Source organism: Rhamphochromis longiceps, linkage group LG16 (genome assembly GCF_057381845.1).
Source record: "Rhamphochromis longiceps isolate RC_006_pf linkage group LG16, R_longiceps_female_GT1.1, whole genome shotgun sequence".
NCBI lineage: Eukaryota > Metazoa > Chordata > Actinopteri > Cichliformes > Cichlidae > Rhamphochromis > Rhamphochromis longiceps.
Window position 1 is genome coordinate 5378867 of NC_140572.1, and position 27772 is coordinate 5406638.

At 41.4% G+C, this 27772-nt stretch overlaps 2 protein-coding genes across 3 annotated transcripts; one reads left to right on the forward strand and one right to left on the reverse strand.

The window, feature by feature from the left end:
• The first annotated feature begins 221 nt into the window (after positions 1–221).
• On the forward strand, positions 222–17334 carry LOC146650446 (uncharacterized). The gene is made up of 6 exons (XM_085383434.1): positions 222–334; positions 413–514; positions 790–1176; positions 4217–4359; positions 6439–6542; positions 17164–17334. Exons 1-6 carry the CDS (start codon positions 271–273, stop codon positions 17306–17308), a joined length of 945 nt encoding a protein of 314 aa, XP_085239560.1. The 5' UTR covers positions 222–270; the 3' UTR covers positions 17309–17334.
• Positions 8042–16725, reverse strand: LOC146650447 (uncharacterized). 2 transcript variants are annotated; one of them, XM_085383433.1, is made up of 2 exons: positions 16381–16725; positions 8042–10550 (listed from the first exon to the last, which is right to left on the reverse strand). In XM_085383433.1, exon 2 carries the CDS (start codon positions 10173–10175, stop codon positions 8493–8495), a length of 1683 nt encoding a protein of 560 aa, XP_085239559.1. In that variant the 5' UTR covers positions 10176–10550; positions 16381–16725; the 3' UTR covers positions 8042–8492. The 2 variants fall into 2 exon arrangements, with proteins under 2 accessions (XP_085239559.1, XP_085239558.1); XM_085383432.1 differs by having other exon boundaries at positions 8042–10560.
• Positions 17335–27772: the final 10438 nt, after the last annotated feature.

Below are 27772 nucleotides of genomic sequence, written 5' to 3' on the forward strand. Positions count from 1 at the left end.
GTGCAACTTGTATAACGATTCACATGAAGAATCTTCTAATTCCCACAGTGTTAGCTTGTTTCCCATCACTTTTGGTTTGTATTAGGGAACTGAAAGTTCCTCAGAAAAAAAAATACTTTTGTTTCTTTTCACATCGCCCAGCTATTACTGTGATAAGTTTAGTTCCCCTAAAGTTATTAAGAGAAGAAATTGAAACTAATGACGCATTCACAGTATTGCTGGCCTGTTCTGCAGAGCTGACCATCTCAGGAATATCTGGCATTCTAACAAATGATGGAGGAAATTTATATGAATACTGAGTATGACAAATTTGACAATGCAAAAAACTGCACAGGTAAGAAACAGAGTAGACATATTTTTATCATCAGTCATAACTATTTTCCACTTCATTAGTGTTTGTTTCTCTTTTCAGGTCCAAGGAACTATAAGAGGAGTTTCCACTCAGGTGTGATTCCCTGTTTGGGCCTGCTGAGTTTTTTCCTGCTAATCGGACTCATCACCCTTGGTGTTTACTGTGAGTCTGATTCTAACACTCATGAGCCCACATATGAACAGAATAAAATGTCTCGAACTTTGTATTTTGGATGGTTTCAGACCATGTTGAATGAACTGTGACACACACACACTCATACTCTCCCATAGAGTACACTATCATAAATATCAGTTTAAGAACATTTTTCATTGCCTACAGGCAAATTTGAAATACTTTAGTTTTGGTCTAAAAACTATAAAAATTTATGCACAAGCTTTTTTCTGTGTCTCAAAAACATGCATCTCCAATTATTTTAGTTCATGATTCAGCTGCAGATGTCTCAGCTGTGAGTAGTAAACTTTCTTCCATGACTGAGGAGAGAGACCTTCTTAAGGCAAGTCTGTCCACTACCGGAAACAAACTTTCCTCCATGACTGAAGAGAGAGACCTTCTTAAGGCAAATCTGTCCAGTACCGGAAACAAGCTTTCCTCCATGACTGAAGAGAGAGACCTTCTTAAGGCAAATCTGTCCAGTACCGGAAACAAGCTTTCCTCCATGACTGAAGAGAGAGACCTTCTTAAGGCAAATCTGTCCAGTACCGGAAACAAGCTTTCCTCCATGACTGAGGAGAGAGACCTTCTGCAGGCCAACCTTGCTGAAAAGGCAAATGAGTTGGAACGGCTTCAGAGTTTGTCAAAGCAGAGTGAGTATGTGTATTTCCTGTTGAAATTACTTGTGTGTGTTTGTAAAAGTTAATAATGAAAAACAAGGATTCACTTTCCAGGTATTGTGAAAAGTCCTTGTCTCTTTGTGCCTTAATGAATAGAATTTTTGAATTTTTATATTTAAATCTAAAATTTTGAGGATAAAGTTGAAATTCTGATGAATGAAGTTTAAATACTATTTCAATAATAAGGATGAAATGCCAAAATAACCTATCGTTTTTGTCAGGGAGTTTTTAATGTTTTATTTGATTATGCTTCAAATGTTATGTTATACTTATGTTCACATATTTCACCAGACACAGTTTTCTGTTGAAACAGGAAGCTGACCCTGTGACTCTGTGACATTTACCGCAAGAGATGAGTACAGAAATACACATCCGCAGAAGTTGACTTGCATTATCTTATTCTTAGAAATTGACTTGTAGCACACACACTTTATGACACACACACACACACACACACACACACACACACAGCTTACACACAGACAGCATCAGGACCTGCGTAACAGGAAATGTGATTATATTTGCATATTGACGATGTAACCTATAAAAGTAAACGAATACTGCAGTTCGGTGTGTCTCTCTGTCTGAGATTCACCCGTGCCGCACATTATCAATCTCAAGTGTCTCAGTGTTGTTTACTCACCTGACTGTTTGTTAACTGTAAATCTCTGACAGTTTTCAGTCAAACTGTTACTGCCTCTTCCTTACGGTGGGTCATGCTGGAAAGTCTCGTTGCCTCGCCACTGTTAATGCAGACCTCAGAACAGTTAAGGCATTGTTCATAACACAGATTCACAACAAAGACACTCAGATAATCAAAACTTTTTTTTTCTTTTCAACATTAATTTAAGACGAATATCAAATAGTTTTCTACTTTTATCAAAATCGTACTGACTTTGGAAAGAGTACTACACAAAAAGAAAAGACATCTAGTTTAAAATCAAAACAACTACTAGCTAAGTATTTGAACAACTAGAAAAAGCACCTGCTATCACAACTAGAGATTTACAAGGTAAAACACAAACGCTATGGAGAGAGGGAACCGGGATGTCAGGTCAGGATGGAGATATCATAATCCCCACACTCCGAGACTGACACTCCAAGCCCCAAGAACAACTGGTGCATTCAAGGTGTGGAATATGAGAGCACCTGAAGGAGAAGAGTGTGTGTGTGGTTTGTGGCCCAGCTGCAGGGGAGGGGTGAAGCAATGTGTTTATGGCGTGGTGTCAGATCAGTGCAGGTCATGATGATGGTCTCCATCATCTAATCATGCCTTCCCTACTTGAGTAGGTCGGCGGGACCTGACAAGAGAACTGTGAGGTGTGTGCCGATCTGAAGCTGGAAATCCATGCAGACGAAAGGAACAAGAAAAACACTGCAAATAAACATTTGAAAACTTGCAATGCTATGTGCGTCAGGTCCTTTTGTGTTACAAGAAGATCAGGGCTATGGTGGAAACCTGGACCCTCAGTGCCTCAGTGGCTGATTACCATTAGTATGTGAAGTACTCTCCAAAAGTCTATTTGAAGATGTGAATTTAGCATTATGCATAATGCCTACTGTAACCATCACTGAAACCACAGAGAGTTAGACAGACAGAAGTTAGCCCACTATGAGAACAGCTGAAAGGAGTGATGAAGAGAGGGGTTCCTAAGAAGTACAACTAGGTGTCCATACCTGACTAAAAACTGCGTGCCAAGCAAAGACTCACAGTCTTAGCTAACTGTTAGGAAAAAAAGCAGTAACTCAATACGGCAAGACCAGGCTGACCAACCTTTGCATCTCTTGGATTAACTGCAAGAAAGCCAATAAACTCAATGCCTCACAAATGGATCTTATAATGCCCAGAACCACCAGGACCCTAAGAGCCTTCATCAGGAATTCAGTGGAGATGTGGAGAACAACACTACAGGCCAACTTCAAGCAAACTGTACAAGTCATCATCAAGTGCGAGATTTACCAAAGAGATGCTGTGACTCCACTGCTATTCTGCATAAGCCTGTGTAGTCGGAAGGTAACAAAGAGAGGGAAGGTAGTTAGAAATGAGGGGATTGCACTACCAGAAGTCAGTGCTGCAGACATTGTGGACCGCTACAAGTACCTGAGAATCCCACAGGAAAATGGGAAACACGAAGAGGCCTCTTGGAAAACCGCAACCAAATAACTGCAGAGAGTAAGGCTTGTCCTGAGGAGTCAGCTGAACAGGAAGAACAAGATATAAGCAATCAAGCCTATGCCCTGCTGGTTGTCAGATACCCTTCTGGGATAATAAACTGGCCACAGGAGGAGATGCAAATGGAGAGTCCTCTTTATACACAGGGTTCAGTGCTAGGACCAATTCTGTTTACATTATACAAGCTTTCCTTAGGCAGTATCATTAGAAAGCATAGCATGCATTTTCATGGCTATACATATGACACCTGACTTTATCTATCCATGAAGCCAGATAACACACATCAATTAGTTAACCTGCAGGGATGTCTTAAAGACATAAAGACCTGGATAAACTCTAATTTTTCTCCGTCTATATTGAGATAAAACTGAGGTTATTGTCCTTGGCCCTAAAAAGATTAGAAATACGATAGCTAACCAAATGCTTACTCTGGATGGCATTATTTTTGTCTCCAGTAACACTGTGGGGAACCTTGGAGTGATTTTTGACCTGGATATGTCCTTCAATCCACATATTAAATAAATATGTAGGACTGCTTTTTTTCAAATGTGAGGCTGAAAAATATGTGAAAAGTGTGGTGTGTAACACTGGTAACTTAGATCTGTCACATCCTTCATCAAAATGAGCACACAAACAATTTGGTTCTAGTGCTTTCACAATTTTATTTTATGACACAATTTGTTTTATCTTGATTCTCCAGCAGGACATGTGATGTTTAGTTGATCTAACTGACAAAATATGTTAATATAAAACTAATTTATATTAACATAATAAGTAATAGGTACTGTTAATAACTATTAAAACTACTGTTTGATGTTTCTTGTTTGATGTTTCTTCCAGAAAAAACGTGTCCCACAGGATGGAGCATATTCAGTGGTAGTTGTTATTTCCTCTCTGTAAGATCTGGTAACTGGGGTGAAGCTAGACAGGACTGTAGAGGCAAAGGGGCAGATCTGGTGGTGATGAAGAACTCTGAAGAACAGGTACAGTATGTGTATATATATATATATATATATATGTATATATATATATATATATATATATATATATATATATATATATATATATATATATATATATATATATATATATATATATATATATATATATATATATATATATATATATATATAGGATCGAGCTAAGATCCTGTGGGACTTCCAGATACAGACGGACAAAATGGTGGTGGCTAACCAACCGGACATAGTGGTGGTAGACAAACAGAAGAAGACGGCCGTAGTGATCGATGTAGCGGTTCCGAATGACAGCAATATCAGGAAGAAGGAACACGAGAAGCTGGAGAAATACCAAGGGCTCAGAGAAGAGCTCGAGAGGATGTGGAGGGTGAAGGTAACGGTGGTCCCCGTGGTAATCGGAGCACTAGGTGCGGTGACTCCCAAGCTAGGCGAGTGGCTCCAGCAGATCCCGGGAATAACATCGGAGATCTCTGTCCAGAAGAGCGCAGTCCTGGGAACAGCTAAGATACTGCGCAGGACCCTCAAGCTCCCAGGCCTCTGGTAGAGGACCCGAGCTTGAAGGATAAACCGCCCGCAGGGGCGTGCTGGGTGTTTTCATATATATATATATATATATATATATATATATATATATATATATATATACTACCAGTCAAACGTTTTAGAACACACATTTTTTCTAGTTGTTTATTAAAAATTGTGCTATTTAATGTCTCATTGTAGTCTTAAATGAAAGCATAGCACAAATAAGCAATTGAGTGAAAAAAGAAATCACAGAATCAAAATGTATTCTAAACTCTAGACTCATCGAAGTAGCCTCATTTGGCAGATACAACTGTTGTATCTGTACGATATGACCAAAATCTCATATCCCGGTATAAGACATTTATCATCCAACGATATAAATCACAAAAATGTAACATTTTCTGTAAATTCTGTGAAGCTCGGGCAACCCGACTTGGGTGAAGTGTTTTCAGCTGGACTGACTGTTGCAAAAGTTGAAACGGCCGCAATTTTCTTTGTATTTATTACACAACGTGCTGCTGGCAAGAGCCTGTTCTAAGGTTTATTTTTTTAGCACCTGACGGCTCTTTTTAGCTTCTCGTCTGTAAACACTCTGCATACTATTTCATGTGATTCATTTTGAAAAATCTCAATAGGATCTTCAGCTTTATTGTGAAAGGTTTATGTGGAAAACAAACAAGCAGACGGCAGAGCCACGTGACGGTTTTACCCATGTTGTTGCTAACTACAACGCATAAAAACAGTCGGTTCTCCGTCCGTAGTGTGGTTAATTTAAATATAAGTGAAAGAGAGAACTTTAAGAAACCATCAAAATGATAAAATATTGCCGTTAACAGTTTATTTTGCAACACCACAAAACAAGCGATAGCATAATTTGAAACAATAGACGTTTTCATATTGCCATCCGATCCACATCGTTATATCAAACAGGCACTTGTAGGTGCTTTGCTTTCACTCTTCTGTCCAGTTCATCCCCAACCAGCTTTATGGAGTTTAAGTCTGCAGACTGTGCTGGCCACTCCATGTTTTTAAGTTTACCATCATGTTATTTTTTATTGAGGTAGTTCTGGGATAGCTTGGACTCATGTTTTGGATCGTTATCTTGCTTTAGGATGAACCCCTGACCAACTAGGTGCATACCAGAGGGTATTGCATGGCACTGCAGAATGCTGCAGTATCCGTTTTGGTTCAGGGTGCCTCTCAATCTGTACTTTTCTGTGAATGTACATATGACTTATTGAAACCTCAAGTCTGCTTAGATAAATATTTTATGCAGTCAGCCAGCTAACGACGGAACAATCAGAAACGTGATGTGTGGAGGCAGAAAAAGACAACAGAATGTAAAAAAGCAGAAGATGAATGTGATGTACACACTGGTTCTCCACCTTGATGTGACATGTGTTAGTTTTCAGGTTCCTGTTAGCTCATTGCACTGAAGGAAAAAATATTTACCTGATTGTGAGAAATGTGTCAAAGAAATTGAGAATTTTCTTCAAAAAAACAGCACACCCTAAATTCTGTTTAAAAAATAAACAAATTTTTTTTTTGCATGTTAAACAGAACTTTCTCGCTACAATCATCAACGATAACACTTGGATTGGTTTGACTGACTATGGAATGGAGGGACTGTGGAAATGGGTAGATGGAACTCCACTCACTCTGGCGTAAGTCTTTACTGTGGTTCAGTTTATTACTTTTACTGAATTTCTAGCAGATGTTTTCTCATGAACATAGAGCTTACATGTCAGTAGGTCTGTGAAGGTTCTCAGTCATCCAGGTCATCAGCATGTGCCCAAAAGAAGTCAGTACAATCCATCTTTAAAGTTCTGCTCTTATTTTGGCTCATCCTACTGACATGTAGTCTAAGGAAATTGGAAAGAAAAGTGTCTGGACTTCTTTGAGTTGCTTGAAGACATTTCACCTCTTATCCGAGAAGCTTCTTCAGTTCTAAGGTCAAATGGTGGAGAGTCCCAGATTTAAACCCAGTTGGAGTTTCCCCCCAAAGAGGGACAAAAGGACCTCCTGATGATCCTCTACCTAATCACATGAGCCAAGGTATGGAAATGGGTGTGGGTCACAATCAGCCAGGGTTTCGGGTGAGCTCATAGTGAAACCTGGCCCCACCCTATCATGTGATTTCTTGAGATCAGATGGCCCAGGATGTGAGCGGGCGTTGAGGCGTCTGGGAAGAATCTCAAAACTGGATTATGAATGGCAGACAGTTGGTGTCGTAAACCCCCGCCTCTGTTCAAAGATGGTCGCTCACAGTGGACATAGATGCTTCTTTCACTCCTCTTTCAAACCATCTGTCCTCTCTGTCCAAAATGTGAACATTGGCATCCTCAAAAGTGTGACCTTTGACCTTTAGATGCAGATGGACTGCTGAGTCTTGTCCTGTGGAGGTGGCTCTTCTGTGTTGTGCCATGCGCTTGTGAAGTAGCTGTTTGGTCTCTCCAATGTAGTCCCCCAAAGCGCTTTACATATCCAGTCATCCACCCATTCACACACACATTCACACACTGGTGATGGCAAATCTGGGACTCTCCACCATTTGACCTTAGAACTGAAGAAGCTTCTCGGATGAGAGGTGAAACGTCTTCAAGAAACTCAAAGAAGTCCAGACACTTTTCTTTCCAATTTCCTTAGACTACATGTCAGTAGGATGAGCCAAAATAAGAGCAGAACTTTAAAGATGGATTGTACTGACTTCTTTTAGGCACATGCTGACAGAAGAACTCAGTTATAATGTTTTAAATATTTCATGACATCTATCCATTTTCTCCTCTATTAAGATAGCACACATCTTTGGACTGTGGGAGGAAGTGACAGAGAACTCACATAGGCAGAGAAAATGCAAACTGCGCACAGAGAGGACTCTGGTAGCCAATAGATTTAAACCTAGGCAACAGTGCTAACCACCACATTAATACACTGCATTATTTTTATCTGGAATAGTGTGTTTGACTTTGCTGTACTCTGTGTAGGCTTATTTCTTCCATAACTATGTCCTAAGAAAAGCATTTGTTTACCTCAATTTTTCCTACAGTGTCAAGGGTTGACAATTTGTTCAAACACAGTAAGAGAGAAATGAGACACTGGCAGACCGACTCAGAGTTTCAAAGACGTGCGCACGGGTGAGAGTCTCTGAGCAGACTAACACACCGAGCACCGTTTACTCGCTTTATTTATAAGGCAAAATGGGTTACATAATACTTCCTCTTTCAACTGAAGAGGGGAGAGCTCAGGCATTGTCTTAGCTATCTAACTTCTGCACACAAACTGAAAAACAACGACACAGCAGTATTCATGCTTATCTGACATCGCAGACACTGAAGTAAAGAATGCATGTATATGTCCTGTCTTTGTCAAACATCTCACACACTTAAGCAAGGAATACATTGTGTTCTTTTCAACAGTAAGCTTTACCGTGTGAAAATATATAAACACTTGATTATAAGGCATACTTGTTTCTACTTGATTATACTTTAATGATTTAACTAAAATAAAAATTCTCTTAACATTCCCTCCTGATGTTAATATATTTCACATGTTTTACTCAATGCATAGTCACTTGTTAGTCACATTTTCAACTTGCACGTCATCCAGTGAAATAATTAAACAACAAGCTTGTCAAGATTGTCATAGAGATTTTCTTCTCTCTCTCCCACACTCAGCATACCATACTGACGATAGGGATCCTCCATAACTGACTGAGCCAAGACATGGTTTCCTAACATACGCTTGAACATGTTTGTCATTATGCTTCTCAGACATGGGATAATACAAGCAATGAAAAGGCAAAATAGTAACATCACACTGAAAAGGGCCAACAGGCCTTTAATCAGTAGAGATTTCCAAGAGCCGCTCAGCAGCCAGTCCCACCAACCTTGAGTATCGGTAACGTAGTCCTGCTGCTGAGCGTCTCTCAGTTGTTTCAAAACATTCAAAGCATTTGTCATGTTTAATGAATGGATGTTATCAGGTATGTAGGTACAACATGTAGTGTTAAACAATACGCAGAGACCACCTTTCTCTGCGAGAATGATGTCTAAAGCCACTCGGTGCTGCATGACAGTGATGCGAATTGCATCAATTTCTTCATTCTGTCCTTGATTAATGCGGGTTGAAGCATTTAAAAATAATCCAAAACGATAGTCCAGGGTTTCTATCCGTAGTGCGTGTTTCCCTACTCCTATCCATGGAAACAAAGCGTGTATTACCTTCTGGCTCTTGGTCCAGAGTTTGAAGTCATCTGGTACATCAGAACCAAGATATGGATCATGGGGCTTGAGGCCTGTGCTACGTTTAGCTCTGGTGTTGCTGTTCACTGACATCTTAAAGGTGTGGTCAGATACCAGAACAGGGGCACAGAGTCCGGTGCTGTTTGGTGGCAGCATGAAATAGACTTTCAGGCCACACGCCCAAGCTGCGCCCTGTACCCAGTATGTACCTGTCGATGAGCCGATGCCATCCCAATCTGGTGCCGCCAGGATCATGGAGCAGTTTCGGTTTTGTCCTAATTTCTTCAGACCCTGGGGCGTACCTGTTTGTCCGGTTGCTCCTGTGAAGTTAAAGCACACTGGGTGTTGTATGTCAGGTGGCAAAACAACTGAGAATGATTTCAGTTTTCTATGGCTGACGTTTATATGCACCCAGTAGGCTTCATTGCAGGTGTAGTTTATATTTGGGTACTGGTGGGTGCAGTTTGTTATGTTGTAGATTAAAGACTTTACACTCTGTGGGACTATATATTGTGTAGTGTTGTGGCATGTGTTGCTGTTTTGGTCCTTTATGGATCCACCTATCACCATCACAGGTTTTCCTGGTGATGAGCAGGTCCCGGTAATGGCTTTGTCATATATGCAGAGTGCTTCAGCCTTGGTTGGGGGTTTTCCATACACTGTGGCATGGAGTGCTGTCGTGGGCATATGTGAGCAGACATAGCAGTTTGCGGCATTGTCTTCTCTGTGCACTCTGTCATGGACATACCGGTACCATGCATTGTTCAGCCACGAGTGGTTGTGTTCTTTGTCTATCTCCTTCAGGTGCGAGTTGTCGTGGGTCCACCTCTTAGGTCGGAGAATAATTGGTACTGTCTTGTGGGTTCCACTGGGCATCAACCAAAAGAGTGTCGTCATCAGGAGGATAGCCATTAGACAGAATATGTAGCACATGAGTAGTTTTCGTTTGATGTCACAAGCGCCCAAGCACAACAGCTTTGGGGCTGGAACTGGTGCTAGCATTGATTCTGAAGCTGGTTCTTCTTCTGGATTTATCAGGTTGTTTTCCTCAGTCATCTTGTTGAGATTTTATTCAGGCGTCCCTGGTGTTATTATTGGTTCTGCTCTTCGGTGGGATAGGTCAGTCTGATCTTCAGGGCGACCAGGCACACCCGAGCTCCCACGTGAGTAGCACTGCCGAGGAAGCACAGGGCGGGAAACCCGTTCAGCCCTGTCCTCCAGCAGGGGTTCACGTAAGAGTCAGGGGAACCGGCGTCTTATTGTGGTGCAAACACTTTCTTCACGTGGGATTGATGAATCCACGAAACTCGTTCGGCTATCTTACACGCTGTGGGTGTGGTAAGTAGCACCTGGAAGGGACCTTCCCACTTTGGAGCACTCCAGTTTTTCCGCTGGAGGACTTTAATCAGAATCCAATCACCGGGGTTCAACCTGCAAGAAACTGAAGAAAAGTCACTCGGCAGTTGATTGCTTAATCTCACTTCTTTATTCTCAAATAGTTTTGTCATCCATTCTGCCATTGTTGTTTCTGCAATAGATTTATTAATTGGCTCACTCATTATGGGGAGTGGAAAATGTCTGCCATGTACGATTTCAAATGGCGTTAGACCACCTGTTCCTTGAGTTATTCTCATCCATAATTTAACCAAGCTTAGACATTCAGGCCAAGGTTTTTTAGTCTCTTCCATACATTTCCTCAACCTTTGTTTAATTGTGCCGTTAGTTCTCTCGACTAATCCTGCACTTTGTGGATGATAAGAACAGTGATGTTTTATGCTGAAGCCTAAAGCTTCAGAAACTTTACTTATTACTTCATTTACAAAATGTGTGCCATTGTCTGATCTTATCAGAGATGGAATACCGTACGTTGGAATAAAATGATTACATAGACATTTTGCTACTGATATTGCATCTGCTTTTTTCACTGGGTATATTTCTGGCCACTTGGAAAATACATCAATTATCACAAGTGCATATTTGGAGGATTGTGATTCATTTAATTCTATGAAATCCATGTGGACAGTGTGAAATGGATGCGGTGGTATAGGGAAATGCCCTCGCTTTGGACGTAGATTTCCCTGTGCGTTGTGTCTTTGGCAAATCATACATGTTCTGATAAACTCTTGTGCTGAACTTTCAAAATTTTTTGTATAGAATTGTTTATTAAGAATATTAATCATCCCTCCTGATGACACATGAGTTTTCCCATGTGTCACTAAAGCAGCAGTTCTATGCAAAGATTTTGGAAGCACTGGTTTGCCATTACACATCATAAGGTTGTCTTTTAATTCTGCTCCATCTTTCACCCAAGATTTTTGTTCACTCAGCGATGCTGTTTTCTGTGCATCTGCTAGTATTTCTAAAGGTATTAGATCTATGGTTTCTGTTGTTAAAACATCAATTTGTTTTTCTGCAGCTGCTTTTGCTGCTTTGTCAGCAAAGTTATTTCCTCTCGTAATTTCTGTGTCATCCTTTTGATGAGCTGCACATTTGCATAGTGCTAATTCTTTTGGCAACGTTATTACTTCTAATAGCTTTTTTAGAAGGTTTGCATGTTGAACTGTGTTGCCTGAGGAAGTTGTCATTCCTCTGTTATGCCATATTTTAGCGAAATGATGAACTGCTGAATAGACATATTGACTGTCTGTGTAAACATTAACACTTTGACCCTTATATAAAGTACATGCTCTGATGACTGCGGTTAGTTCTGCGCTTTGAGCAGAGTTTGAGGAGCTGAGAGCTTTTGCTTCTATCACTTTATCAACAGTTGTGACCGCATAACCCACACAATTTCTACCGTGAATGTCTTTTGACGCTGAGCCGTCCACAAAAACATTACTGAAACTGCTCTGGGGGGAGCTGTATATATCAGTGCGAGGTTTTGTATCTTCCTCTAATTTTTGAATGCAACAGTGTTGTTCTCCGTCCAGAGAAGTCGGCAAAAGTGTACTTGGGTTTAGCTGGCCACACTTCTCTATTTTTATGTGTGATTGTGTAAGTAGAATCCCCACATAAGAAAGTTGTCTTGCATGCGTGAGGAAAGAGAGGTTCGCTTGGAGCAAAATAGAGGTCACTGCATGTGGGACTTTGATGATCAATTTATGTCCTAGAACAATGTCTGCACATTTTTTAACTGCCTCTGCTGCTGCTGCGCATGCCTGAACACAGGTAGGTAATCCAGCAGCTACAGAGTCAAGTTTGCATGAGTAGAAAGCTAATGGACGTTGTTTTTCTCCAAAAGCTTGAGTTAAGACTGCTTTCATATACCCTCCTGCACCATCAACATGGAGAACGAAAGGTTTTCCATAGTCTGGTAATGCTAAGACGGTACATGTCTGCAGTGCTATTTTCAAATCAACGAAAGCTTTTTCTGCTTCTGGAGTCCATTGTACTTTGTCTTTTAATGCTAGATCTTTACCATAAATGAGGTTCTGTAGTGGTTGAGCTAGTAATGCGTATTCTGGAATCCAGCATCTACAGAAATTGCACAGTCCTAAAAAACTCATCATTTGTTGTTTAGTTACTGGTTTTGGGGCATTTTGGACTGCTATCTTTCTGCTCTCTAACAGCTGCCTGCCTTGTCCTGTCAATTTGTGGCCAAGGTATGTTACTTCCTGGCTCCACAATTGCAGTTTATGCTGTGACACTTTATGGCCTTGCTCTGCGAGATGTTGCAAAACTGTTAATGTGTTTTCTTTGCACTCATCTTTTGTATGGCCTGTGATCAATATATCATCTACATACAACAAGAACTGCCCTGGGGCAGGGAGCGTACAAGATGACATTGATTTTCTCAAAGCCTCTGCATACAGAGTTGGGCTATTCTGGAATCCCTGAGGCAACCTTGTATAAGTATACTTTTGATTGTCAAAGGTGAATCCGAATAACTTCTGTGAGTCAGGGTGCAGAGGTACGGAGAAGAAGGCATTGGACAAGTCTATTACAGAGAACCACCGTTCTTTTGGTGTTACTTGATTTAGAATTGTGTGTGGATTTGCAACCACTGGAGGTATCTGCTCTGTTACCTCATTTATTGCTCTTAGATCATGAACTAAGCGATATTTTCCTGTATTAGCCTTTTTTACTGGAAAAATTGGTGTATTACACGTGGCTTCATTAGTTTTCACGAGAATACCTGCTTTTTGCATCTCTGCTATGACTGGTCTGATACCTTCTTTTGCCTCTGCACTCAAGGGATATTGTGGTTTTACAGGCCTATATGAGGTTGTAGTTTTCACCACTACTGGATCTGCTCCTTTTATTAGGCCTACATCCGTGGGTCCTTGAGACCATAATATTTGTGGCAGCTTCTCTAGTTCTGGATGTGCTTCAATTGTTAATACTTGTCATTCATCTTGCTCTGTTGTGGCTAAATGTGTGGCTGGTGTGGCTGTCACCGGCCAACACAGCGTTAGCCTCATGCACCCAGTTCTACGGCCTTTTTGCCAGTCCTCACACTCTATTTTGTCATATCTGTCCATTTCTACATTTCTCAGCACTGTGCCTAACTCAGACCAAGGCGTTTGGTCGTTGCGTGCAACAGATACATGAGGGTTGCATATCTTATTTAAGCGCTGCACTGCATCTGTCTGTAACACTGAGCATACTGCATTACCACTCTGTGTCACATACAGGTGTTGTAGGACTAGTTTTTGCGGTCCTAGTCTGTGCACTTGTTGATCATAAATTTTGTCTGGACCTGGGACATATTTATACCACAAGGTGTTGTGATATTTTGCTGGGTCCTGTCTATGTGAGTGCTCAGGTAAGTACATATTAGCTTTGGCCTCTAATGGTTCAAGTTTTGGTAAATCTAAGGCCCAGTAATAATTTGGCTCACCTAAACCTTCACAAACAAAAATATCTTCAGTTTGGCTCTGACTTTCAGAGAGTAGGAGTCTGGCTTTCATGCCACTTTCTTCAGGAAAAACTCCTATTTTTAATTTTGTTAAAGCATCTCTTCCTAACAAATTTAGTGGACAAGATGGATCATAGATGCACTGATTTTTGCAGGCACGGCCACTATCTCTATGTGACATAAAAAGGGGGTCGGTTAGATGCTGTTTTGTCACATGTCCTGAGGCTGATTTCACGATTAAGGTATCTTTTGAAGAGGTTAAATTTGGGACTTCTACTGTTAGGACAGTTTTACAAGCACCTGTGTCGCAAAGGAATTTTATTGGGACCCCGTTAACGTGCACTATAACGGTGGGCTTTGCTTCTGAGCCTAACAGCAGTTGTTCAATGTTGTAAACTTCCCCTTCACTTGTTTCACTTCCCTTTTCTTGTGCTAGTCATTCATCACGGCGTCTGCGCCTGTCATCTCCACCTTCCTGTTCTTGGCTTACATTTCTACAGTTTCGAGCAAAGTGCCCGATTTTACCACAGTTATAACATCTCATATCTCTTCTATCTCTTCTTTGTCCTGCTTTTTGCTTTCCCCTACTTTGCTTAAAACCTGCCGTGTGTTGCTGTCCTGAGAAGGCTATAAAGCCTGTCTCTGGATCAATCATGAAAACTCCTTCTGTTTTTTCTTTTTGTTTTTGAATTTTGACTGCATGCTCAGCATATTGTAGGGCTTCAGGCAAGGTTCCTGTATTTTGAGTGACCCAGTGTTTGTCTACATGTGCTTTTATCTTAGGCAGTAGACCATTTAGGAAGGCATTTTTTAATTGTTGTTGAAAAGCAGACAGTGGATCGGCATCATAATTTAGCCCTGAGTTTTGTCTGAAAACTGGGCGTAGGCGATCCAAATAGTCTGATGCTGTCTCTCCTTCCTTTTGTTTGCACTCTCCTATCTTTCCATAATCTGGCCTTGGGGCTAAAATAACTTCTATTCTGCCATACAAGTTATTAAGCTCCTGTATTAATTGGGGAGTGTCTGGCCCCAACACGTCACCGTTTAAATCATTTCCTGTAAATTGACCTCTAGCTCTAGGAAGACTTAAACCTAATAAATCTTGAAAAACTTGATGCATCTCATGACCATTTAAACCCCACCCCTGACGGATCAATTCCACTGCATCTCGCCACGGCCGGAAGCCTTCTTTAAGGGGTGGCACATCTTTTAGTACATTCTCTCTGTCTTTATGAGACCAGGGTCGGAATGCATAAATTAAAGGCTCACCGTCTACTGGTATGACTCCTTGGGCGTCTGGGGGACCAGTGGGTTGACCGTACCTGGGGTTAGATAAGGCTACCATTGGAAACTGACCTACAATTTCTGTTTTTTTGGAATGACCATGCTTAGTCATAAGATCAAGTTGTTGTCTGGCCTCCATATAGGGATTTGAAACAAAAGGTTTGTGAGGAGAGCTTACAGGAAGTGCTGACGTAAGGTTAGGTGCAGCTGCTGCAGGCTGTGCAGGCTGAAGAGCATAAGGAGGGGGGTACGGTTTTTCTTCTCCTGCAGTTTTCTGTTTATCTTTAGTTTCCTGCTTTTGGGCACGTTTAGCAATGCGTTTATCGTTTTCTACCATCCACGCCTTGAAAAGGTGCCATTCTGCTAAGCGTTTTGCTTTTTTCTTTTGGCTCTTTTCCTCAAATAATTCTTTTTGTAAAGCAGCCTTTAAAGCAGTTATTGATTCTTGATTGCATTTGCCTTGCCAGGCTGGGCAATAAATTTTATGTGGATTTCTCCACCTATTTGCACTGACTCTTCCTGCATTTGGACAGTTTTTTTCCAACCATCCTTCATCTGCTGTTAATTTTACTTTAGTTTTAGAGTTACCCATTTTGAACTAATTACGTCAGAACTGTGACACCTTCTTTGGCATGAAAAAGTGAGAATGGGTTTTCGATAACAGCCTTCTACTCTCCCACTAATTGAGAGAGCGGTTATCAATTTTACGTGATGAAGCACAACCCTTTTTTCCACCTTTACCAATACGTGAGTGTACACAGGAAAACAGTTTGAGAAGTGGTTCGACCGCGTATTGGGTCGTAAAAACAACTCACTCCTCACAAACAAAGCGCGTTTCTATGATTTTTATTGAGATTTTCCGTAGGCCTATTTATTTGTGTAACACCTTCACCTTCAGCCACTCTTCTTGAGTGACCGGAAACCTGTTCCGTTGCAGCCACTCCCAGAGCGACCGGAACTTTTAATAGCGATTTTTCTAGAATTTCGCTCTTGCCTGTCGTCTTCTTAGTCCCGCATGGACACTGAGATCTGTCGGCGTACCTAGGTTTACACACTACTTAAAGGAAAATCTCAATATCAACGTATTTTAGCGCTTGGTGGAATGCGTGTCATATTCACCTCTACTGTGGCGCTGCGTTTTAAGATCCGGTGCTCATCGGGTCCTGGAGCCGTGAAGGCCGAACGCTGACCGGAGATCGAATTCACGTTCCCGGGTTTTTCGTTTTACTGATCAGATTTCTTCCAGCGCAGGCGTCACGACGTCAGGATCCGATGGAGACCGTCTGTGGAAAACTAGACGTTAAAATAACAGTCAGTTCTCCGGCTACGAAGGACCAATTAAATGTCAAGGGTTGACAATTTGTTCAAACACAGTAAGAGAGAAATGAGACACTGGCAGACCGACTCAGAGTTTCAAAGACGTGCGCACGGGTGAGAGTCTCTGAGCAGACTAACACACCGAGCACCGTTTACTCGCTTTATTTATAAGGCAAAATGGGTTACATAATACTTCCTCTTTCAACTGAAGAGGGGAGAGCTCAGGCATTGTCTTAGCTATCTAACTTCTGCACACAAACTGAAAAACAACGACACAGCAGTATTCATGCTTATCTGACATCGCAGACACTGAAGTAAAGAATGCATGTATATGTCCTGTCTTTGTCAAACATCTCACACACTTAAGCAAGGAATACATTGTGTTCTTTTCAACAGTAAGCTTTACCGTGTGAAAATATATAAACACTTGATTATAAGGCATACTTGTTTCTACTTGATTATACTTTAATGATTTAACTAAAATAAAAATTCTCTTAACATTCAGCTAAAGAGCTGTAGAGTCAGGAGTGTCATATTTAATTTTTTATCCTCATTAAACACCTTTATTGTTAATTGTCCTATCAGGAACTGGGCAAAAAATGAACCCAATAATGGAGGCTCACGGCATGGTGAAGAAGACTGTGTGCATATAAGAGCTGCAGACCAGAGGACTTGGAATGATATTTCATGTACAGCTTCTATGAAATGGATCTGTAAAAAAATACCATAACACCATTTTACATCGAGACCATATATTTTTACATGCTTTGAAATTTTAGCTATGATTGTTATTCTATTCTGAATTTCATTTTAATGATGAATTCTATTCTCACTATAAATAAGTGCAACTTTTTAAATCTGCAATATTACATTAACGGAAAAATTAGCCAATGTTTGTATTTCTTGTTACAACATTTAATCAGCAGCCAGTTTTTAATTCAGAGAATCAAACACAGTCGTTTATTAGTAAACACACAAAGATTGTAGTTTCTAAAGTGCTGGGGGGGGGGGGGGAGCCTGCAGAATACTTTACTTCAGTTACTTCAGTTTACTTCACTGGTGTCTGTCAAAAAGGCAACAATTTCAACAGAGAATATAAAAGAGTATGAGAGAATATATTTTAAAATAATGCTGACAAACTATTGCTTTGCTTTTAAACGGAAAATCTTTAAATCTGAAGTTGTTTGTTTTGGTTTTGTTTGTTTATTTTTGGTATAACATTGTCCACAATCTAGCGCCTCTTGAACAGTTTGAAATGACAAGCGCTTCCACTAGAGGGTGCTGTTGTGTTAAATGTTAGTGAACACCATTTGGAAGAATGTTGTTGTTGTTTTTTTTACTCTGTTATTTCTGATCATTTTTATGCACTTTTCATATGAGCAACATCATTCTCAAGTCTCTACTGTCAAAAAAGTTAAGGCTTTTCACATGACATAACACAGACTCACTTGTGCAAGAGATGATAAAATAATGAAAACCATCTCAATCATATGTCAGGATATAAAGTGAGTCAGCAGTCAATTTGACTCTGTGTTTAAAGAATTAAAACATTTCACCATCGTTTTAAGACTTAGACACAAATGCTTTTATAGTTTAACCAAAACATTACTGACTGGTAAGCATACTGCAAAAAAAAAAATGTAGGTCTAATGTAGAGCAAAAAAAAAAAAATCAGACACAAAAATGTAATGTGCATTTATTTTTCATTTAATTTCTGAAACAAAGCGTAAAATGATATATGGTTTGCCTCATACAAACATACAAAGGCACGCACAATAAAAACCCAATAGCATGTGCAAGGACTCACTCTGAAGTAGGCAGCTCACATAATGAGTAATATAATTAAAAGAAACATTTCTGAAAACATATGAACCATGGACAATGTTAAAAAATCAAATTAGCTTCAAGCCTGTCATTCTAAAACTAGGATCCTCTGCCTTTTTTGGAGTCTTGGGTGTGGGGAAGGGGAACATTTCTCATATTCAGAAAAACATGTTGATGATGACATTTTTTCCTTTTTCTTTGCGGGGGCCTCAGAAAAGAATTAATCAGAATCAGAATCGTGTTTATTGGCCAAGTATATGTGCAGACACATACAGGGAATTTGGTTCCGGTAGATGGTGGCTCTCAAGCACAGCAATGGAAATCACACACACACACACACACACACACACACACACACACACACACACACACACACACACACACACACACACACACACACACACACACACGTGTCTATATATACACACATTGCACATACATACACAAAGCTGTGTAAACCAACTTTAAATAACGAATCTAAACTTATATACATAAAATACAGAAATGAATGAGGTGGAATGAATACTACAAAATGTACATAAGGTGCAGCTGCAGTCTGGCAGTGGGAGCAGTGTGACAGGCAGTGTTGGGACTAACGCGTTATTAAATAACGCGTTACAGTAACTACGTTATTATTGTGGTAACGAGCACGGTAACTAGTTATTATGCCAAAATCAGGAACGCGTTAGTCGTTACTGGGATTTAGATAGGGTCGTTACTCGTTACTTCGTGTGGTGGCTGTCGCGGAGCTTCCACAGATTCAGTAACATTAGCAAGTGGTGGAGGCCAGCAGGTGGATGAAGGAAAAGGGACGCAGAAGGAAAAGAGACCCGAGGCGGCCGCAGGTCCAAGTGTGAACTGAACTTCAGGTAAGAAGTTATGACCTGGGCCCTATTTCAGGAAGCCGGTTTAGAAAACTCAGAGTGAAAAACGATACGCAGGGTTGAGTAACCCCGAACTGTCCAACTCGGAATATTCGGTTTCAGAAAGGCTGATAACAATTAGTTCAGTCAACGCGGAGTTGCTTTAACCCCAAGTGAAGCGCGCGCACGAGGATACATAAAGCCCTGATAAGCGGAGCACAGATTAAGCGAGTCACCATGGAGACGGAGGGAAAGAAGGCGCGGTCAATGTATGTCACAGCGCTTGAGGCCGAAATTCTGATGGCAGCATATGCCGATAACATGCAAATTCCGCGGAAAAAAGTAACACAGCCACAGCTGCAAAAGAAAGGGAGCATGCATGGCAAAACATAGCCGACAGAGTCAATGCGTGAGTGTTAATATAAACATTGATCTAGGGATTTCCACCCATTTAACACGTTATTTTATCATATGTTATTTTATTTGTTATTTTATACATTTTATTTTGTGATGTGATGTGAGCGCAGGTGCAACCCAACAGGCCCCAAACGTGCCTGGCAGCAAGTAAAAATGAAATATAAAAATATAGTCCAAACAGGTATTGTATTATGAGCCACAGTGCTTGGTCTGTTTGTCCCATGTAAATCAATTGCAGTTAGAGGCTACATTAATTTTCTTTCTGTAAGCACTTATTGAAATTATCTGAGCACATTACAAGTACATATTTGCTTACTCTGTATGCTCAAATGTGGCCCGTTATAGCCAACAGAAAAAAAGCGGAGGCCCGAAAAACAGGTGGGGGTCCTCCACCACCACTACACAGAGGCTGAGCAGTTGGCCCTCAGCCAAAACAGTGGGCGCCCTGTGGCCGAAGGCATCTCTGCGGGGACATCCTCTGAGTCAATAACCCCGCAAGACACAAGTGCCTACATAGGGGGTAAATTCAAAATAATACATGATGTGCATACATCCTTTCTTCACAGTCACCTTTGCAGTGCCACTCATTCATCTGATAAACTCTTCACCATAATGGATTATTTTGTAGTGAAGTAATTTTCCGACTGATTTTGCCTTCCCTCAGTCTTGGTTGTCTTTGAGAGCATAATGACAATGAAGTGTAAGGTGATTGGTATGTTTGTTAATTGCCATTTGGTCCCTTGTAAGTTATAAGTGACCTGTATAAACCTCATATTCTATCAGTTGATGGTGATGGTGTACTGCATCTGGTGCAGCCTCCTGTTGAGCCAGACCAACATGCAGTTGTGAGTAATACTCCACAGATTAGATGAGTTTACAGTAGAACAGCAATGTTGTTTATTTCTTTACTACAGGAAAATAATGAAGAAACATTGACAGCTGTTACGGAGGAGGAAGCAACAGAGACACTTTATGAGGTGTACATCTTTTAATACTTTGTGTACAGGAAACACAGGTGACCAATAAAGCCAGTTGAACAAAAAATCTGTTTATTCTTCTTTCAACATGTTGAGGTGATGGGTCAAAGGAAATGATTGTGACATATGGTGTCTCTGACTGCGCTTCCATCTTGTATGTCCGTGGGAGGGTCAGGATGTTCATGGTTTGGATCACTGCTGATGTCTGGTTCAGAAGGACAGTGTTCTCCTCTAATTGTGGCAATGTTGTGAAGAATCACACATGCCACAATAATGTCACATGCCCTTTCTGGGGTGACCCTGAGTCTTTGCAGGCACTGGAACCGGGCCTTAAGCATTCCGATAGTCATTTCAATTCTGGCTCTTGTCCTGCAATTAGCCAGATTATATCGCTGCTGTGGGCCCGGTTCAGGGTCAGGGTAAGGGGTAAGCAAATAGGGTAAACATGGATACCCCCTATCACCAAGCAAGTAGCCAGTGAACTCTCCTAAGACAGAAGGATACACTTCAGTTCAAATGTCCCTGAAGCAATTGGTCTTTATATATTTTAAAGTATTCTCAACTCACCATGTCCAAATTTTGTGCTCAGTGTACATTCACGGAATATTTGTGAGTCATGGACAGACCCTGGCCGCTTGGCTTCCACATTTGTGATAATGTTGGCAGCATCATATATGATCTTCACAGTGCAGAGAACACAAATTAGCATCCATTACTATAATGAAATGATTTGTTAGTTTGAAATGCTACAGGGAACTATGTACCTGTACATTAATGCTGTGGAAAGACTTCCTGTTCACATAGTCTCCTTCATTTACTGAAGGAGCAATGATTGGAATGTGAGTGCCATCTGTACAGCCAATCACGCCTGGGAACCCTGAAAATAAATGTACAATTTAAGTAGTAGTCCAAGTATCACCACATCATAAATTAAGTTTTGGTCATCCTGATACCTGCAATTTTGTGGAATCCCTCTTTGATAAATCTTGTGGGTCTATGACCGGGGAACACAAACGAGTACAGGAGACGTTTCAGTGCAACTGTAACATTCCTGACTGCCCGACAGACGGTAGCCTTGGAAACGTGCTCAGCGTCACCAATATTATACAGAAAGCTCCCGTTTGCAAAAAACCGAAGTGCAATACAGATAATACGTAATGAACTGAGAGCATGTCCGCGATGTGTCACATGCGTAATATATGGCCTGAGGATGTTATTCACATAACTTATAGATTGTGCTGAGAAACGGTAACGTTCGCACAGAAAATCATCAGGAAATGATAAAATGTCCAAACGCGCTCTGATCACTCTCTCCCGGCGGAGAGCTCTGCGGAGAATTTGGGCTTCACGATCTACTGGCTCTTCAAGGACGGGGCACGCCATGTCCGACACTTCCTACTGTCAGGTTTCCGACAAAGAGGCGGGGACAGTCAGGGTTAGTTGTAGTAAACCTGCTAGGGGGCAGGTTAGCTTCACGGCGTGTGTCGTCATAGTGACTCACTCAGGCTTCAGCTGAACTCGCTTTGTGAAACCGAAAACCCAGAGTTTTCGTTAACTCAGGGTATACTTACTCAGTTTTTCCACTAAACCGGCTTCCTGAAATAGGGCCCTGCAGTCTCTCTGGGTCAGATATAAACCAAGTTTAGGTGGAGTTTATTTTCGCTATTCTGACTTTTTCCGTACTGCGTGCTAGCTAGCATGACGGAGTTTCTATACAGCTGGGTGGTGCTATGAAGTTAATGATGTTGAACTTTATTTTGTTCATAAGTTATTAGAGTTGCCAACCGTCTCGTCTGGTATTCAGAGAAAATGTTACGCGTTTCTTATTGAGGTGAAAAGGAACAGTTTGTCCCGTAATTCAGCTACAATGAAAAAGACACAAAGCTGGAGTTATTCTGTGTCTTCGCTGCACAGCTGCCTCTTCTTCTTTCATTCTCTCCCCCTCCCTCTCCCGTTTCTACTTCAGTCATGAAAACTGATCAATGATCAGCTGATCGGCTCTCTTGTTTGTTTATCGCTCACTTTGCGCAGAAAGAGGAAACCAGCGGATGTCGCGCTAAACAACAGCAGCACGTTTAAGCTTGATCAGCTGTTGTTAGAATTTATTTAATATTAATTTCTAGTATCAGCTGATGTTTGCTGGAGCCACAGCTGCAAAAAAGCTGCTGGTCATGATATGGTTTGGTTATCTGGTGAGAGGGAAACATGAAGATGAAACCAGGAGATGTCCTTACTGAATCATCAGAGCTGAACAGGTGATGGAGAAACAGGTTTACCCTTTAGGTGACATGGATGAGTTGAAGGGAAGTTATGAGCTGTTTCTGAGAGACTAATAACCCCAGGATCCTTTTCTAAGTAGCTGACAGCTGATAACTGTGCAGGGGCGGGTCTAGCAAAGTGTGGCCAGGGGGGGCATGTAGGGCACTAACAGGGAAAGGGGGGCACAAAGAAATACTTTTCTTTCTTATTCTCATTTAAAATGTCTCGCTTTTAAAAAATAATTATCTGAATCTTACAACAAACGATTGATAGATTGATACATATATACCATCAAAACAGTGAACATCACTGTCACAGCAGTGTTTGTTTTCATTCAAAGGCTTTATGATTTTTGCTATAATGGCGGCCAGTCTCTAATCAAAATGCCCGGGACGATTTTTTTGTCCCAGTCCAGCCCTGTATGTAGCTCATCTGCAGTCTGGTGTTACCTACATCTTCCTATTCAGAAGGCAGAATTTCCGAGTTCTGAGTACAATCAAAAGCACCACGACTGCAGTTTTTGTGTTGGATGTAAAAGGCGCACATGACGCTGTGACGTAGGCTAGAATCATGGCGGCGGTCAACAACGGTCCAGGCGTGGGATTTCTCTCGTGGAAATATGCACATTATCTTTTCCTTTCTATTGGTAGGTGGCACAGTGCACTTGTGGCAAGTAAGCAAGCTAGAAGACTGGCAAAGTTATGGAAGAAACACATTAACAAGAGAATTCTGAGTAAAACCAAAGTTACTTTCCCTAGTAACTAGTTACTTTGAAAGTAACGAGTAACTTGAAGTAACTGAGTTACTTTTGAGAGAAGTAACTAGTAATGTAACTAAGTTACTATTTTAAAGCAACTTACCCAACACTGGTGACAGGTAAACTGTTAAGAAGGGAGATGGCGAGGGGAAAGAAACTGTTCCTGTGTCGGGTGGTCCTGGTCTGCAGGCTTCTGTACCGTCTGCCAGAGGGCAGCAGATCAAAAAGTCTGTGTGCAGGGTGTGAGGGGTCTGTGATGATTTTCCCTGCCCGTTTCCTGGTTCTTGAGAGGTACAGATCCTGGATGGAGGGCAGGGGCGTGCCGATGATCCTTTCTGCTGCCCGTACAGTCCGCTGCAGTCTGCTCCTGTCCTGTTTAGTGGCTGCTCCATACCAGACTGTGATGGAGGAGCACAGGACAGACTCAATGACCGCAGTGTAGAACTGGATCAGCAGCTCCTGTGGAAGACTGTACTTCCCCAGTTGTCTCAGGAAGTACATCCTCTGCTGGGTCGTTTTGAGGATGGAGTTGATGTTGGTCTCCCACTTCAGGTCCTGGGAGATGGTTGTACCCAGGAACTTGAAGGTCTTCACAGTTGACACAGGGCTGTCTGATATGGTGAGGGGGAGCAGAGTTGAGAGATGTCTCCTGAAGTCCACTGTCATCTCTACAGTCTTAAGAGTGTTCAGCTCCAGATTGTGCTGACTGCACCAGAGTACCAGCTGCTCAACTTCCTGCCGGTATGCAGACTCATCACCATCTTGAATGAGGCCAATGACAGTGGTGTCATCTGCAAACTTTAGGAGTTTGACAGCCGAGTTCTTGGAGGTGCAGTCGTTAGTGTAGAGGGAGAACAGTAGTGGTGAGAGGACACATCTTTGAGGGGCACCAATACTGAGGGACCGAGTTTCAGAGGTGATCTCCCCCAGCCTCACTTGTTGCTTTCTGTCTGTCAGGAAGCTGGTGATCCACTGACAGGTAGCTGGTGACACGCTGAGCTGGGAGAGTTTGGAGGAAAGAAGTTCAGGCACAATGGTGTTAAAAGCCGAACTAAAGTCCACAAACAGGACCCTGGCATAAGTTCCCGGGTGGTCAAGGTGTTGCAGGATGTATTAAAGGGTAACTTGTGCTACTAGGCTCACATGTCATGGCTCATGTCTCACTATCATCTACAGGTTGAGGCATCTGACAGTTAATATGATTCTAAACCATCACTTTCAGCACCCTGTCCCCTTTTTTCTCCCCTTGTGTGGGTGTGTGTGTATGTGTGCACATTTGTGAAGTTGTGACAGCAATCTTCATAATAACCACACCCCTGAACATGCACCCTGATGAGACAAGAAAACCAAACATTCAAGCTAGTGTACATAACATCAGGTAGAGTGATCACTTGTGCTGTGAGAACATCTCCACCTCGATCGAGATCGCCCAAATCACTGGAACACAAACATCATAACAAAGAGTTGAGAAGCCCCAGTTTGGTTGCAACCAATAGCAAAGACCAAGAAGTCGAGAACAATCTGCAGTGTGAAAAACATGCATGAAAGTCTGCATTAGGGTCCAAAGCTTCTATGGGGGTCCAATCATCAGGTCAGTACATCCCGATGTATTAAGAGCACCCAGAGAGAAAGGCCCAGAATACTGCAGAAACTAAGGGACTGCAAACACATCCAAAGCCCATGCGGGGCACCAGCCAGCCCAACCTGGGCACCAAGTCCCACCCCCACAGGCGCAAGACAACCAGTCCAACACCCCCGGACCCCCACCAATCCCACAAGAAAGAGCCACGCAACCCAGTGATTGGGAACACAGATTTTCCAACCGCCTGATTGGAATTTATTTTATCCCCTGAATCACTGGAACTTTTCACTTCAGCCAGGATGTCAGACAGACAGTCAGCTAGGATGCTAGATTTTTTTTTCTGTCCTGTGATTGTTACTGCGGTCATGCTATCGTACAATGTTTTTTACTGTTTAAATACCAGGGTTTTTTGTGTCAGTTCAAATTGTTTGTTTGTCACAGTTGAATCGCAATGGGCTGATTCAAGTAAAATAGAAAGAGACATGATACAATTTCAACACAGGTTATAAACTAGATAAAAGAAAATAAAAAAACATGTATACGTAATGTATATGTTTATTTCAGAAAATGGTCCAGTAATTCATATCAGAGAATGACAGAAACGTGTGAACCTGCTTTATTTACAGTTAATTGGAAGGTGAAATAAGAAGGGCTTTGTTTTTATTCAAAGAACATTAGTTCATGGAAGGCACAAACTAAATTTCTAAAGACTAAAGACTTGTGATGCTTATCAGGCTAGAAAATATTGTGTATTCAATCCAGTTCAATTTAATTGAGTTATAGTTATATGACTAAATCAAAAACAACAGTTGCATCAAGGGACTTCATATTGTAAGGTATCCTTTTAACCCCCAACAATAAAACAAACTGCTATGAGCAAGGAGGAGCAAGCATTTGGTGACAGTGAGAAGGAAAACTCCCTTTAAGCAGAAAGAAACCTCTGGCAGAACCAGTCTCAGGGAGGGGCGGCCATCTGCTGACTGGTTGGAGATGAGGAGAGGAAGACAGGAAAAAGGACACACTGTGGAAGAGAGCAAGATATGAATAATAGCTATTGATTAGATGCAAAATGGAGTGAAGAAGATACACTTCAGCAGCCTAGGCTGAAGTGTATCTGAAGTGTATCTAGCCTTTAGTAGGGTAACTAAAGGAGGATTAAGGGTCACCTGATCCAGCTAAAATCCTTTATCAAAAAGGAAAGTTTTAAGTCTAATCTTGAAAGTAGAAAGGGTCTCCCAAATCTAATCTGGGAGCTGGTTCCAAAGAAGGCTTGGAAGCTGTAGGCTCTGCCTCCCATTCTACTTTTTAATACCCTGGTTAAGTCTGCAGTCTGAGAGTGAAGTGCTGTATTGGAGTGAACCAATGTGTTCTCTTTTTCTAGTCCCCCCTCTCTCTCTTGCACATACCTGAGGTAGGCTTGGCTAGTATGAGGGGTCTGGACACAGACATCCTGGTCAGGAGTCAAAGCCCCCGACCTGAAGTTCCAGGGCCTGTAGTGATTCTAATGGAGTCATTCGCCCAATAGTCAAAAATTTGGACACACAGTATTTCCAAAAAGGAAATACTCATGCAAAACCATGTATCTGATACTGGTACTACAAGGTCATTAAGATAAGATGGGGCCTGATTATTTAAGACCTTGTATGTGAGGAGCAGGATTTTGAATTCAATTCTGGATTAACAGGAAGCCAATGGAGGGAAGCCAAAACAGGAGAAATATGCTCTCTCTTTCTAGTCCCTGTTAATGATTGCAAACGATTGTTTATGTATTTAGGAGACAGAAGGTTGTCTTTAATTCATTTTATTAAATGCTGTAACATAAATTGTTTAAAAGCTATTGATTGATGTCAATGTCATCATTGAGTTCATCAAAATAATTTTCTATATAGTAAAATGTGAACATTTCTGCACTTTCTACTTAAATGTTTTAATGGCATTTGTCTGTGCATCTTTATAGTTTTCACAGTGCCACATTGTCGGTGGTTTAAAAGAGGAGAGAATAAAGTTGCATCAGTCGAAGCTCTCTGGCTCATGAGTGGTAATTCAGAGTGGGCAGCTACAAGGGGTATGACAGTGTGACTGGATATAAAATCACTGGTTTCCCCTTCAGCTGACCTGTTTTTCATGGGTTCCTTAGCTGTTATACCACAAGGCAAGCACCATCTAGTTTTATTATATTTAACAGAAGGAAGACATCTCTACAGCTAATATCTCCCAAAACTGGGCAACTCACACCAAAACAATTTAAGCGGATAAACAGCAGGCCAAAGGAAAATGTGTGTTACGGCGGGGTACGCTAGACCCAAAAGCAGACAGTGAGAGAAACTGAACTTTAAACAAAAGCGAGCCTTTATTTGGGCTGATGGCAGGAGTAAAAACAAAAGCTAAGGCAAAACAATGACAATATGTACAGTTGATTTTGATGCGAGCTGTCCCTTTAATGCTAACCTCAAACCTGGTTTCAACAGAACTGAAACATGCAGTCATTTTCAAAGCATTTTAAAAAGTAAACAGT

Coding starts and splice junctions, on each gene's coding strand:
- LOC146650446 (XM_085383434.1), top strand. CDS start 271: ATGATGGAGGAAATTTATATGAATACTGAGTATGACAAATTTGACAAT. Junction 515..789: donor CATCACCCTTGGTGTTTACT/GTGAGTCTGATT, acceptor CAATTATTTTAG/TTCATGATTCAGCTGCAGAT. Junction 6,543..17,163: donor GGAACTCCACTCACTCTGGC/GTAAGTCTTTAC, acceptor TTGTCCTATCAG/GAACTGGGCAAAAAATGAAC.
- LOC146650447 (XM_085383433.1), bottom strand. CDS start 10,175: ATGACTGAGGAAAACAACCTGATAAATCCAGAAGAAGAACCAGCTTCA.